The sequence below is a fragment of the Schistocerca americana genome, chromosome 1, assembly GCF_021461395.2.
Source record: "Schistocerca americana isolate TAMUIC-IGC-003095 chromosome 1, iqSchAmer2.1, whole genome shotgun sequence".
Lineage (NCBI taxonomy): Eukaryota > Metazoa > Arthropoda > Insecta > Orthoptera > Acrididae > Schistocerca > Schistocerca americana.
The window spans coordinates 916,475,157-916,490,990 of NC_060119.1; the positions used below are offsets into that span (position 1 = coordinate 916,475,157).

At 40.2% G+C, this 15,834-nt stretch overlaps 1 protein-coding gene across 2 annotated transcripts in view; it reads left to right on the forward strand.

Moving 5' to 3' along the window:
* Window positions 1-15,834, forward strand: part of LOC124547710 — a 113,302-nt gene that overhangs the window by 18,349 nt on the left and 79,119 nt on the right. For both annotated transcript variants that reach the window (XM_047125125.1, XM_047125126.1), the window contains one exon: window positions 15,400-15,434. In XM_047125125.1, the coding sequence (XP_046981081.1) occupies window positions 15,420-15,434 (15 nt within the window). In that variant the 5' untranslated portion in view covers window positions 15,400-15,419. The remainder of the gene's footprint in view (window positions 1-15,399; window positions 15,435-15,834) is intronic.

A 15,834-nucleotide genomic window follows, 5' to 3' on the forward strand; every position in this document is an offset into this window, starting at 1 on the left:
TTCCAATTTTATTTTATTTTGCTACCAGTTTTGGCGTTAAATTACGCCATCTTCAGGCCCCCGGACCATAGTGTTGTAAGAATCTCACCTCTTGTATCATCAACATAGGAGCCAGTGTACAGTTGCTGGTATGTGCAGACTTCTTTATAACAGTGCATCCCTTTGGTCATTGCTTGCAGACTGTCAAGCTAGTCAGTTTGCAAGCAATGATCAAAGGGACTACGTTGTTATAAAGAAGTCTACAGGTAGCAGTGACTGTATGCAGGTCCCTATTTCACTTGTACAAGAGATGGGATTCTTCGCACATGTCGGTCAGGTAGCCTGAAGATATCTTAATATAATGCTGAAACTGATAGCGAAATAAAATAAAATTGGGAACATAGATGGCTGAACGTGTTTTGATTTGACTTTTTATATTGAACACTCAAGGTCCTGCAACAATCCTGGGTAAAGATGGACTTACAGAGAAGCAAGAAAGGTCTTAGATCTCTGGCAAGAAGTATCATTGGTGCTGAAATTAGCAATGATCTGTGCTAGTTGCAACCCATTCTGTAGATTGTTGTCAGGAGGGCTTCCTCCGCCCAGAACATAATACTCACCATCTGTACATCAGCCTTAGTTATCCTTTTACGGTGTTGTTTATTGAAGAGAGACCATCATGCACCTAACAGTCTGTCTACATTTAGAAGTGCATTCTTCCTTCCCTGTGGTTGCTCAGACATGATCAGAGGACGGTGTGCTGTCAGAAAAGGAGAGGCAAAGTGTGCAGTCTCTGTAATATCAGTGAGTGGAAACACCTCAGATGTCTTGGTAATTTGCAAAACAAGTTTTTCTTGTGAAACAACTCCATGTATTGGCTTGACTCATCAGCTACCTCAGATGTCCACAAGGGATCAAAAACAGAGCAAATACAAGTCAGTGTTGCAGGTTTCATACATTTGAAATAAAGACGCTGTTACGCCAGCACTGTTGTCTCCTCATTCCTATCCAAAGTAGTTCTGTGAGTATGGAGTATGGTGGCACTGCCTTCACTTCCTACTCATTGACTTGTTCTCTTTTACTGAAGCTTGCTGGAATGTAATGCTAGTCAAGACCTAGTATGACCAATTGTTGGGATCAGATAGCTATGATGAAGTTGAATGAAGATTAAATATTAAAATTCATTTGCAGTAAGCTTCAAAAAAGTGTATATACTGTACAGACATTGACATATGATAAAAAGTAACAGAAATATTTGTTTTTCTTATTAAAAAATATTTATTTATTTATTCATCAATATCACCTTTGTCCCCTTCAAAGTTATCACCCCCCCCCCCCCCCCCCCCTCTCCCCCCGAGATATAAGACACTTATGTCAGCACTTCTTCTAATCTTGGAAGCGCTTCTGTAACTCAGTTTTCATGAAGGTGCTCAGCTTCTTCAAGGATTCTGTTTTTAATCGATGATAGCAAAATGACATCCGTTCATGGTTCTCTTCAGCTTCAGGATTAGAAAGAAGTCGCAGGGGACCATGTCCGGTGTATACAATGGCTGAGGCCAGAAAACAGTTTTGTTTCTTGCTAAAAATCCTGAACAGGCATTGCAGTGTGAACAAGAGCATTACTGTCATGCAATTTCCACAAGAGGTTTTGCCACAATTGTGGTCATTTTCACTGGATTATTTCATGCAAATAGAATGTAACTTCCAGGTAGTATTCCTTATTGACTGTATGATCATAAGGCGGGAATGCACCATCCCATTGTAATCAAACAAAACAGTGTGAAGAACCTTCACATGTTTGACATCATAGCTGTATGTCCATGTTTTTTCACCTGTTAGAACCTTCTTTAGAAGTCGTGACCAGTTATGAACTTCATTCAGCAATTCCTGAGTGGTGGCTATGCTATGTCATTTTTTGGTCGAAATTAAACAGCTGCGGTACAGACTGCTGTTATTATGTTTCTTGCCCAAAACATCCAAACAAATTGCTTGGCATGAGCAAAAGGATATGCCAACATCATCAGCAATCTGACTGATGGTGGTTCGGCAATTTTCCAGAACCATTTTCTTGACTTCTTCCATGTTGTTGTCAGTAATTGATGTGCTAGGGTGTTCAGCATGGTTGTCGTCTTTCATTGTCTTCTCTATCCTCTTTGTAACACTTATAGCACTCATAAACTTTCGTCTTACTAATAGAAGATTTTTCAGAACCTACAGTCAACATTTTGAATGCGGCTCTGCGCTTTACTCCATTTTGCAAACAAAATTTAATGCAGGTTCTTTGATCCAGCTTTTTCAAAAGTAAAAATTCGTCGTGCACTCGGAAACGTGTGTAATATCTCAGAATGTCAACAATAAACTAAAATATTCGAAACAGCTGAAAATGCAAACACATCGGAAGCATGTGTACCATCAAGCTAAAAAAACTGAAAATGAAGTCCTCGGTTTTACTTTCAAACTCATGTAATCGCTCTCCCTTTTACGTTGGTCTAGTACACTTGTAACCAACAACAGACTCGAGTGGCAAGTTTTTGATTAAATAGTCATGTTGGAGAGTAGGAAGTTGAATTTCCAAGTACACGGTGATGGGAGTCAGGAGATGATGTCATAGGACCTGCTGACGAGTTAAAATGAATATATGGAGTTCGTTTCTGCTCTTTATTGTCCACTTGGTGCTATACTGAAAATCTATGTTAGCAAAGTTGGCCATAGGGGAAACTAACGATCTTCCCAAACAATTGTAATAAAATAATAATGATCTGCAAATCCCTATCAAAGATCCAGTTTTCAGCAATCATGTGAAATCTGTCAACAGTTATCAGTATGCCTCCCAGCAGTTCTTCCATTAAATTCTAGGAAAGACCACATTGTAGCTATACCTACTGTTTAAACTTGCAGTTACATAAGAAAACTAAAGAATTTAAAGTATTAATCACTGTCAAAAACAAGATATGTTTACTTCCACTCAAAACCATATATTCTTCTGCTTGCTGCAGTAACGACATATCCAGGACCACTTATTAACTTTTATCCATTATTTCTTATCACTTTTACTATTTCAGAATCACATTAGAGTAATTTTCAGCAGTAAAGAGCACAAGAAAATGAAATAACCCAGGGATCAGTTCTGTCAGCTATTTTGCTTTTTCAGTCAATGAAATTGTGTTTCCTTTTGCTTTTCCAATCAATGAAATTGTGTTTCTTGTGGACCCTATAGTCACATTATCAATGTATGTGATGATCTATGTCAGGGCTTCCCAACCTTTTCAGCTGGCGGATCCCTTCACCAGTCGAAAATCCATGACGGACCCCTAGTCAGTCAAGAGCACAGTAACTTTAAATTTCAGAGCGAAACCCATGAGAACTGAAAGCTTCTTAATGCAAGTGCCATGTTCCCAATGACCCACCCCCCATCCCCACCTCCAAAGTATCAGTAGTCTTTGGTTTAGAGATGTACGAAAACAACTTGAAATTAATGATCCAATTTGAATTCCCACTGTATCCAGACACATACTAGTGGATTTACTCCCTTTGTTAAACACACTATAGCCTGATTAAAATTACTTGGTAATTGACATTTCACACGGTGGAGCTGCATTCCTCCAAGAGCATTCAACGTCACGTCCAAACTGATCGCTGTTGACAAGCTGCCGCTTGTGGTCTGTCCACTTCCACTGTTTGGCTACTGTTGTGTGAGGAACATGCATATTTCGTAACAGTCGCACTGTGTGTGTGTGTGTGTGTGTGTGTGTGTGTGTGTGTGTGTGTGATTTTTCGTGAAATCCGAAGAAAAATGTTCAAATGTTCGTAAAGTCTATGGGACTTCACTGTTGAGGTCATCAGTCTTACACACTATTAACCTACGTTTAACTTCTGCTAAGGAGAACACACACACACACACACACACACACACACACACAAATGCCCGAGCGAGGACTCGAACCTCCGGCGGGAGCGGCCGTGCAATACACGACGACATGGCACCCTAGACTGCGCAGCCATTCTGCGCGGCTGTGAAGAAAAGAGGCAGACCCACGATTTGGGATACAAACACATCACGAAAGAAAAGAGGCCAAGGAATTGCCTTTAAAGGAGTATTGTGACATCTGTTGTGCCGTGTGTGAGAATACATTCACCCCTCCAAAACCAGATTTCATAAGCCGATGTCCCAGTTCCGCTTTTGGTTGGTCAGGTAAACACTTCAGAATCGATTCTGGAAATCTGCTTTTACAAAGCCGTTTTCCAGTTCCACAATCGATTTTCGTGCCCATTTAAACAGCTCGGAAAGTCTAGTTATTTTTACGTCTTTGCGTATCTACTGAACGGCAGCTGTCAGTCCTTAGCCGCAGCTAGCAGGCAGCGTTGCAGTAGTGTACTGTCAGTTGGTAGCTGGCAACTGCCAGGAGGCGTGGCAACAGTTTAGCAACAGCTGACAACTTCAACTGCTATTTGGACACTATATCGTGGCTGTCAGCCTAGACTGTAAACAAATTAGGAAAACAAACAAACAAACAGACTCTCTTATTTCTGTGTAAGAAGACAAAGCATTTCACAGAATGTAAGACTTTTTTTTTTTCAAAGGAAGCAATTCTGGCAGAGGTGGTTTACCTTTCACAAGGTGGCAAGTGAAAAGTCCTCATTTGTTTACGCTCACAGCCAGTTGCCACCATATAGTGTCAGATTAATAGCAAGTAATTGTAATTGAAGTATAGGCAGGCCATATTTTTATCTGAGAGGACGGAATATATTATAAAGGAAAGAAATTAGCTTTAGAGATCATTTTAATTTTCGTAACAAAAATATCAATGGCAACAAAATTCAATTAATAATTATTTTGTAAATGATAGAAGACAGAAACAAAATTCCCACAGAATTATAGTTCAGGTACGTTCACTGAGCATCTACAAAGAAAAATGCTTTCTTCTTTACTATAGATGAGTCTGTAGGAATAGTAATGGAATCCTAATGTGATGGTTGAGGGTGCTTCTGCTGACACAATTTTGAAAAGTTGGGTTCAGTTCTTGACAACTGGAGACGGATGTCCGGTTCCACATCTAGACAGCTTCGGTACTTAGTTTTGTGGGCAGCATAGATCGAGAATCCAGATTCGCACATGTATGTTGTGGCAAACGGAAGAAGTACACATTTTGCCTTTTCAACAAGGGGGTAGCATTTCTTGTTATCCAAACGAATCCAAAAGTGTGAGTAACCGTCAATGTCAAAACTTGATTTCAAGGTAGGGTCTGTGGCAATTTCTATCAACAACTCATATTCATTTGATGATAGAATGTTCGGCTTTTTGGATACAGTGAATGGGTTGACTACCCATTCGTATTTCTGCAGCTTCTCATCTTCAGCTGTTGGGAAGTAATGCTCCAACAATGACATCAAGCTTCGGAGATGTTCCAGGATTTGACGAAACAAGTTCTTCCCAAGCGCCAATGTTTTGTTTTTCAAAACTCCTTGAGAAGAGGGAAACACTCGACCTCCCCCTCCTCGTCACTCTCTTCCCAAAAATTGATTTTCCTCTTGAATGCTTGAACTTTGTCGATAGCAGTGACCTTTGTTTCACTTTGCCCTTGGAGTGAAATATTCATTTCGTTCATTTTGGAGAAAATATCTGACAAACAGGCAAGTATACACTGCCAATTTTCGTCATTAATAAGGTTTGTTAATTTGGTGTTATGCTCCAAAAGGAAAGCTGAGACTTCCAATCTTAATTCGTACAACCAAGAGAGTGCATTCCCACGTGAGAGCCACCTCACTTCTGCGTGGAGAAGCAGGGAACGATGAAGGCTTCCCATATCTTCACACAGTATTGTGAAAAGTCTTGTCTTCAACGGCCTTGATTTTATGTAGTTAATGATTTGAATAGATTTGTCTAAAACTTTCTTGAACGAAACAGGCATTTGTTTCGTAGCTAAAGTGTATCTGTGGCGAGCACAATGACTACTGGCTGCAATTCTAGGCATTTTCTTTTATTTTCGTTATTGGTCCGACTGTAGGACCCGTCATAGCTTTTGCACCATATATTCACAATCTATGCAATTAGACCATTAAACTTCGTTAGTCCTTAAAAAATTATCCAATAGACAGAATATTTCAGCACCTGTTGTGTTGGCAGCTAGTGGTAAGCACAATAAGAGGTCCTCCTCAAAACATCCAGAATATTCATAACGGGCAAAAGCCAATAAAGTCACTAATCCTGCAAAATCAGTGGATTCATCTATCTGCAGAGAAGATGAATTGTGTTGGATGCGAGAAACAAGAGTATCTTTCACATCATTTGATATGTCAACAATGCGTCTCTTGACAGTATTGTTCGATAATGGCACCGAAGATACAACCTTTACTGCCTTTTCGTCTAGCATGCAAGAAACAATATCATTAACACATGGCTTTATGAGATTTGCTGCAATGGTATGAGCTTTGCCTGTTTTTGCCACTCTATAACTAATCAAGAAAGAAGCTTTTAATGAGTTTTCATTAATTGTTTTTGCATGAGTTTTCATGCAATGCTGAGAAGCAGCTAGTTCAGCAGTCTTCCTTTTGAAAAAATCTATGCCTTTAGCCTGGAAATCAGGGTGAATACCTTCAAAATGAAGGTGCAATTTAACTGGAACCATTGAACTGTTCCCAAGGACTCGCACACAAATTATACACTGAGCTTTACCCTCCTTTGTCTCCATAATGCCCATTTCTAAATAGCTTTCGCTGTACTTACGCTTCTTGGTTATTCCACTTCCACAGGATATTGTAACCAATTGAGTACTTGCAGCGTTTTCTCTTAATAAATCCTGCTGTGGAGCTTCTGGTGATTGTTCTTCCTTTGGTCATCCTCCCTCCTCATTCATTTCAACTGGAAACTTCCCTTGCTGTGAAGGCGATGGAGAAACTGCGCCCTTCTTCAATGATCCTGACTTCAGTCACCAATCCATGTTAGAAGTAATAAACTGGTCAAAAATTGACTTATGATATAGGTAGTGCACTGATAAAGCAAGTTTAAGATTTAATGATGCCTGGGGCCGCATACGTGCCAGCGAGCGCTGTGATTGGTCGACAAAGCTCGCTCCGCGCATGCGTAAAACGTTTCAGCGCATCTAGCACCATGAGCCGGCGCACAAACGGCCATATCGCTACACTAGCAAGGGCCGGTTGTACAGTTCCCGGCTAGCAGCCGCCAGCTGCTTAAGTTCAATTCTGGGAGTAGCGCAGAAAATGCATTGTACGAACACGTAATAATGCCTAACGGTAGAATAAACACGGGATAACTAAATCGGTGATTGTGGCAGGTTTGGTGAAGTTAACCATAGAATGAGTCTTGACACTGGTAGGAATAGTTACAGAATTAGTGATGACAAGATTGTTTGTAAGAACGAGGAAGGAGAAGATACGGGGACATCACACAAATTATGGAAGAATGTGACAATTTGAAATTTATACAAAAATATTGTACTACTATTTATCTATCTCATGCTTGAGAAGCTGGAGCGTATAACTAAAATGTGAAACTATTTCCTAACATAAAGAGTTTTGCTTTTAGTAGGCCTAATAGGCATTTGATATTGGTACTTTGTGAATTATATTCTGCCGTGCTCTGAACATAACCATTTGTGTCCAAACAGTCTCATTTATATGGTGTGTGTTACAATTGCTGCAATATTAGACAGGCCTGTTTCGTTTCATCTAGCAGACAGTGACAAAAACAGACATCATCAGATCGAGAAATCGTACCAGACTGGGTACTATTTGTATTAAAAGCTTTTTCAATATTAGACAACATTTTGATTTTTCTTGTAGCAAAACGTTTGACGAACTTTGATGAGGTAGGTAATAGATTATTTCGCAGAAAGGAAAACACGCCATGTAGTTTCAACTGTGCACTGCATTTCAAGTGCACGGTTTCATCTTTTAGCATGTATGGAATTTTGCCATAATAAATAACCAAACATGAGATAATACAGTACTGCTACTCGATGAAAATTTACATCCCGAAAACCACACAGAAAAACTTAATATCAGGTTGAAGCCTACTTCATTGGGAATCTGGATATACAAATGTGCACTATAAGCTGAATTATGCATTTTAGTATGGTTCTCGAAATTGCAATGCTCAGAAATTAACTGATATGAATTGGACCTGTTGGCGGTACAAGAGACAAGATGGCTAGGAGAAGGAACTCACAAAGAGAATGGATACACACTAGTCTACGGCGTGTGTTTAGATAAACACGAATTCGGCACTGGTTTTGTAATACACAACAAAGCAGCAAATTCGGTGAAGGAATTCAAAGCTGTTAACAAGAGAATATCCTACATAGCACTTGGAAACCAGACATCACTTTCATCAATGTTCATGCACCAACTGAGGATGAAACAGACGAGGAAAAGGTCGAGTTCTATGACCAACTAGAGAAAATAATTGAGAGCACACCAACTAGAAATATCAAGATAGTGCTGGGAGATTTTAATGGAGAAGCTGAAAAAGAAGTAGTCTACATACGAGCTATAGGAAGGCACAGTTTGCATGATGAGACCAATGAGAATGGTCAGAGGATGATCAGCTTAGCTATCTCAAAGAACCTGAGAGTGAGTTCGACTTACTTTGAGCATAAGAGAATACATAAGGGAGCATGGTGCTCACCAGATGGAAGAACCACCACCAGATAAATCACATCGTGGTGGACCAGTGCTAGAGCCATTGAGTCATGGACGTCAGGTCGTATAGAGGAGCCGACTGTGCGTCAGACCACTTCCTCATTGTGTGCAGGCTTAAACTAATGTTCACCTATGTGCATAAGAAGAAGGGGACACTAAAACCTGCTTTGAATGTTGAGAAACTGTGAGAAAGTGGCATTAAAGAACAATATGCTATAGAAATCAAAAACCGTTTTGATGTCCTAGAGACCCTGGAAGCAAGAGAGAACGTGGAGGAAAGGTGGAAAGAAATAAAGTCCACGGTACTAAGTGTAGTGGAGGATATATTGGGAAGAAAGAAGGTAATGAAGAAGAGGAAATGGTTTAACGAGCCAGCCAGCCAGCTACAGAAAAGAGAAGGAAGATGAGGGAGAAGTGGGTAACTGACAGGGAGAATGAGGAGAAAAGAGAACATTTTATCAGTATCAGAAGGGAGACAAAGCCAATCCTAAGAGCAGAGAAGGATCTATATCTACCCAGTTTGCTAGAACAAGTTGAGGCAGAGAGCCAAAACAAGAACTCAAGGCAGTTCTTCCAATACATAAAAAATCAGAAATATGGATTTCAGAGCCCAACTTTTTTCATTAGAGATAGAACGGCAATTTGGTAAATGAAAAGGAAAGAATTGTAGAAAGATGGAAAGAATACTTCTCAGAACTGTTGAATCGCCCAGATCTGGATGAGATATTACCTGCAAACACTGTGGAGGAAAGGAAAGATAAAGAAGAATGGGAAGTTAATGAAGAAGATGTGATGATCGCAATCGAAGGACTCAGAAACAACAAATCCCCAGGGGAGGACAGAATAACATCAGAATTAGTCAAGGAAGGAGGTAAGAGCTTACACTTAGAGATATATAAACTGATCCAGTTGATATGGGAGAAGGAGATACTGCCAGAAGAATTGAAATTGGCTATAATATGCCCAATATACAAGAAGGGAATTAAAATGGAATGCAGTAACTACAGTGGAATCAGCTTGCTGAATGTAACGTATAAGGTGCTGTCCATCATTATCCTCAGAAAATTGCAACCATTCATAGAGAACAACATACAGGAATACCAAGCTGGCTTTCAACTACACAGATCGACAAGAGATCACATTTTCAAACTAAGACAATTGCTTGAAAAACTCTGGGAATATGATAAAGATATCTACAACGTGCACATGGCAGCATCCACAGGAATAACCCATACAATGCAGTGCATGACTTCAGAATCCCTGAGAAACCAGTGAGAATGGTGTGAGCTTGTATGGAAGGGTCAAAGGCAGCAGTATGTTTCTGAGGAGCCACATCAGAAACATTAGAGATTGAGACAGGCCTCAGACAAGGGGATGCTCTCTCATGTGCTCTGTTCAATGTCATCTTAGAGAAAGTAATAAAAGAGTTAGGCAACAGGAGTGGGCTGGAGTTGAGATGGACAGTAACTTCAGTTGTCTCGCATATGCAGATGACATAATACTACTAAGTGAATCAAAGCACGAGTTGAAAGGAATGTACCAGAAAATGGACAGTTATGCACAGAAGGTAGGGCTCAAAGTGAATCAAGACAGAACAGAGTTCTTGCAGTTAGGAAGAAGACAAGAGCAGGAAGAATTTCTTGAGATGGATGGCAAGAGGTTCAAGAGAGCTCACCAGTTCAAATACACAAATACTTGGGACCTTGGTTTACCATGGACAACAACATGAAAATGGACATCAAGGAAAGAATAGCAGTGGGAATGAAATGCATGCATTCCTTCAGAAAGACGCTCAGCTCTAAATCAATCTCAATGAGCACTTAACATGGAAAGCTACAACACAGTGATATGACCAGCAGTAATGTACGGTTCAGAAACATGAGGCATGACTAAGCGAGAAAAGGAAAAACTATTAATATTTGAAAGAAGAGTTATGAGGAAGATATGGGGACCAGTTTTAGATAACGGAGACTGGAGGAGGAGGAAAAACGAGGAAATCCACCTTCTGATGTGACAATCAACTATCCTACAGAAGATAAAGAGCAAAAGAATACAATGGATGGGCCATGTAGCCCGTATGCCAGATGGAAGACAGACAAAGATGGCACTAGAGGGGAAACCAAACACCAAACACCCCATTGGACGACCAGTGCAGTGCTGGATGGACGACCTGGCAAAGGACCTAGCAGCATTGGGAATTGAAGACACCTGGAGGAACCGGGCACAAAACAGGAAGGAATGGAGGCAGTTTGCGGAAGTAGCGGGTCTGCCAGGGCCCATGTTCGCTGGATATCTATCTATTTATCTATCTTGGAGAGTATCCTCTGATGTCTTGTTTCCTTTAGGACATAATGTAAGAGCTTTTTAATTACGAACATACGGGCTTCCTACGTCATCGTAGCTGTGCAAACGCGATGACGCCTGTTATCTGGTGCTCTCTGCCAACTGTTGAAACGAATCTATTTCTAACAGGTAGCTGGAAAATATTGCAAATGATGGTTTGAAAAGCGTTAAGCCTAGTTTAGACTACATTGGGTTGCACCACTCGTTGCGTGGAATGAGTTGCACATAAGTGGTTTCATATATAATTGTAGACCCGGCGACATCAGTATACATTTCAGTTTCGTTGTTTTGTGGGTTCCTGAATTGTGTCTGAAATAAACGTTTTGGCAGCTGCACATCGTACGAGTTGTGATGAAGTTAAAGCTTGTAGCGTTGAATCGCGGCATAAGAAAAAAAAAAAAAAAAAATAAGAAACATGTTTCGATTTGTGACTGGATGAAGAAAGAAGTCAATTCGGTTGCTCAGCAAGGTATCTATAGATAGTGGTAATGACGACGATAAATAATCACTCGCACTTCCGTAAATTACTATGAATACTTTTACTCTCGCATTGTACACACAATGCTGATCTGGCAAAGATACAGTTTTTCTCGCTGCGATAGGTGGCGATGTTATTGGGGGGTGAGCCAGTGGTTCTACGCCCCCACAAATCTTCGAGACCAATATTACATGTGAAGGCGTTGCTTTTCTTGTAGCAACACTATGTATATTAATTTAAACAGTTAACTTCTATTTGTGTGTTGGTGCTAATTACCAGTAATGTTGCTATTGGCTGACTAAATCACGTATCCTATACTCTGAATATCCGCTGTCATCAGCTGGCGAGATCACGTGACTGGCTTACAAAAGCGCATCCCAATCTCGATTTCAATGCTTCGGAAAGTAACATGCGATGTTTGATGGAATTCGCAATTATACTTTCGTAATACGAAAATATGCAGCGTACATGTTGCTTCACACCAAAGATCTTTCCAAAACGTGTTCCCCCACCCCCCACCTCTTGGAGTTTCATTTTCTAAAGTGCCGAGAAATTCTATGCCGGTGTATAAAACAATAGACATTCAAAGGATTTATAACTTTTACAGTTCCGAGGAAACATATACTGTCATGTAACACGGAAAAAGTGTATTTTCACCCGGGAGAAAATGTATTTTTAACCATGAAATACGGGAATTTTTTTCCCTAGTCCGCATATACACCCTGTCAGGTTTCTTACATTTGAAACATTTATCTGGTTTTCTTGAATTTTTATCTTGATGAGGGTTATTTTTCCAATGGTTGAAAGCTGTTGTTTATCTGGCAGAAAAGCATCCTGCTTCATAACTTTCTTGAGACTTAGATATTTTTCTTTCATCATCTGTTTTGAGGTCAGATTCTCTAGTGTTGCTGATGCGGATGAGCAGATTCCCAAGCACTCTGAAAATGGGTGTGGCTTGTTGATAATGTCATTAACAATTTTTTGATCATCATATAGGTTGCAATATTTTCACATTAATCCCTCAAGTGGTAACAGGCCTTCTAACTGTGAAATATATGTAGCCGCATCACTTGAAACATTTTTTAAGTTGTTTCATTGCTGCTGTAATGAATGTATGCTTACATTGTTTTTCCGTTCGTAAACTGCAAGTTAGTTTGGTCCATGTGCCAGCAGAAGATTGACAATTTATATTGTGTAACATTGGCTTCTTCTGAACTGATGTTCCAGTAATTTTCTGAGCTGCATTGTACATGTTTTTCCACATTGAGAGATCCTTTCCATATGCCTGTACTGCTGCAGTGTTCATGTTTTCATTATGTAGTGGTTTAGTTTTTGGTCTGTGACAGCATCCAAAGCTCCCATGGCACTTACTTCAAATTTCCAGGTTGACTAGTTCTCGACCCTATGAGCTTTGTAAGTCTTGTAACGTCATTTTCCTTCATTTTAAGGTTAGGTTTTCAGTTGCACTTGGAGAAAATAACCTCAAAATTCCTCACACAGGTTTTAGATACTGTACTCAGTATTCAGTTTTATTCACACTGGAGAGCCAAAGAAACAGGTGCACCTGCCTAATATCATGTAGGGCCCCTACGAGCTTGCAGAAGTGCCATAACAAGACATGGCATGGACAAGACTAATGTCTGAAGTAGTGCTGGAGGGAATTAACACCATGATCCTGCTTGGCTCTCCATAAATCCATTAGAGTACAAGGGGTGGGAATCTCTTTTGAACAGCACATTGCAAGGCATCCCAGATGTGCTTGATAATGCTCATATCTGGGGAGTTTGGTGGCCAGTGGAAGTGTTTAAACTCAGAAGAGTGTTCCTGGAGGCACTATGTAGCAATTCTGGACATGTGAGATGTTGCATTGTCCTGCTGGAATTGCCCAAGTCTGTCGGAATGCACAATGGACACAAATGGTGATCAGACAGGATGCTTATGTTCATGTCATCTGTCAGAGTCGTATTTAGACTTATCAGGGGTCCAATATCACTCCAACTGCACACGCCCCATACAATTACAGATCCTCCACCAGCCTGAACAGTCATCTGCTGATATGCAGGGTCAATGGATTCAAAAGGTTGTTTTCATACCCGTACACGTCCATCCACATGATACAATTTGAAACGAGACTCGTCCAACCAGGCAACATGTTTCCAGTCATCAACAGTCCCATGTCGGTGCTGGCGGGACCAGGTGAGGTGTAAAGCTTTGTGTTGTGCAGTCATCAAGGATACACGAGTGGGCCTTTGGCTCCGGAAGCCCATATGGATGATGATTTGTTGAATGGTTCACATGCCGACACTTATTGATAGCCCAGTATTGAAATCTGTAGCATTTTGCAGAAGGGCTGCACTTCTGTCATGTTGAACATCTGTCTTCAGTTGTCATTCGTCTCGTTCTTGCAGGATCTCTTTCTGGCCGCAGCGATGTCAAAAATTCGATGTTTTACTGGATTCCTGATATTCACAGTACACTCGTGAAATGGTAGCACAGGAAAATACTCAACTTTGCTGTCTTGGAGATGCTGTGTCCCATTGCTCGTGCACTCACCACATTCAGACTCACTTAAATCTTGATAACATGCCATTGTAGCTGCAGTAACTGATCTAACAACTGCACCAGATACTTGTCTTATATAGATGTTGCTGACCGCAGCGCCAAATTCCACCAGTGTTCATATCTCTGTATTTGAACACAAATGCCTATACCAGTTTTGTTGACACCTCAGTGTATGTCGCATAAAACCTGCCCTCAGTGATTACTGGGCCCATGAGTTGTTACAAGAGTTGCAGTAAAGCAAGGCTAGTTCTCACTGTAGGATAATGACACAGTTTGATGGTAAACAGGTACAAAATGTGTCATGTAACACACGCAGCCACACACATGTTACAAGAAGGAAAGGCGGTCTTTTTACCAATAACTTCACTATCAAGTCCCAGATGGCAGCACAGTATATGCAGTTGGAAAGTGCACCAAATACAAACATGGGAGAAACGCGTGAAACAAAACAAGACATTTTTAATTGGTTAATCTTATAATGTCATCATATCCTGTACATCAGAAACACTAACCATATCACATCCTATTGTGCTCTCTGGTGTGGCTGGATTTATTAGAAGTTAAAATTGTAACGTTGTTCAAATTATTAGCTTTCTACCTTTATTGCTTATGCAAGTAATTATTGCAACATGCCTCTTAACACTCCTCAGTGACTAAGAGTTGATGCAATGTTTATTAGTGTAGCTGTTTGCATTTACTATGTATTAATTTTTTGTAGATTGTGTTAATTATTTGTGTTTAAGTTTCTGTAACTTTTGTAGTAAAAAATAATTGATTGTTTTTGATAAAGAGCTTTTTTTATGTGGCTGCCACTTCTAGTGTGCTTTTGTGTGTGTGTGTGTGTGTGTGTGTGTGTGTGTGTGTGTGTGTGTGTGTGTGTGTTTTGGGGGGGGGGGGGGGAGGGTGTTCTATCAGTCCCATTATTCTCCATGTGTGACATACAGTATTTCATTGCCATTTCCCACCAACCATTAGTCCACCATTGCTGACATGCAAAACTGGAATTTCCCAGTGCCACCTGATTCACAGCGTACCTGCTTTCATATAGCTGCACAGCTGTCCATCGTCTAATCACAGGGTCACACTGAATTTAACATTTACCACCACCAAGGCATACACATGGCTTGCATGTTCTGGCTTGTCATTTCAGTCATGACTATTGGGATATGAATTTTTTTAAAAGGGAACCTAAGCTCTGTTCACATTCAAAGCAAATTGCAGCCTGTGTGTCATTTCCACCAACCTACATACTATCAAATAATGCAGTGCCTTCTCTTTGTTTATTCACATTTATTATATAGATTGTACCAGTATTAGGAAAATCACATTAATTTCTCATTTTTTTAGTATGTTAACTTAGTATTCCTTCTTTTTTTCAGTTACATTGGAGATGTAAAGAATGGATGAAATTGAGGTAAGAAATAATTTTTGTCATGACTGTTATGTACTGTATCATTTTCTCATGTTTGTTTCATTAGATTTTTGTTTGCTTATCTATTTTCAGTAACTGTTGTTAATATGTCCTGTGACTCTTGGATGAAACCTGTTTAAAGCTGCAGTTTTTCATTAGTTGTTTATCTCGCACAAACAGTTGCACACATTGCCCACACTTGTCTGCCATGAATTGTTATAGAAAGAATCGCAATCCCCCACCTAAAATCTGATTCCAACCATATCATCCTACCTGCTGGCAAAGGCTCCACCACTGTTGTTTTGAACTGCAAGGACTACCTGGCAGAAGAACTCCACAAGCTGTTAGATTTGGCCATCTACAAACCCTGCCACAGTGACACCATTCCAGAAATCCAGAGTGA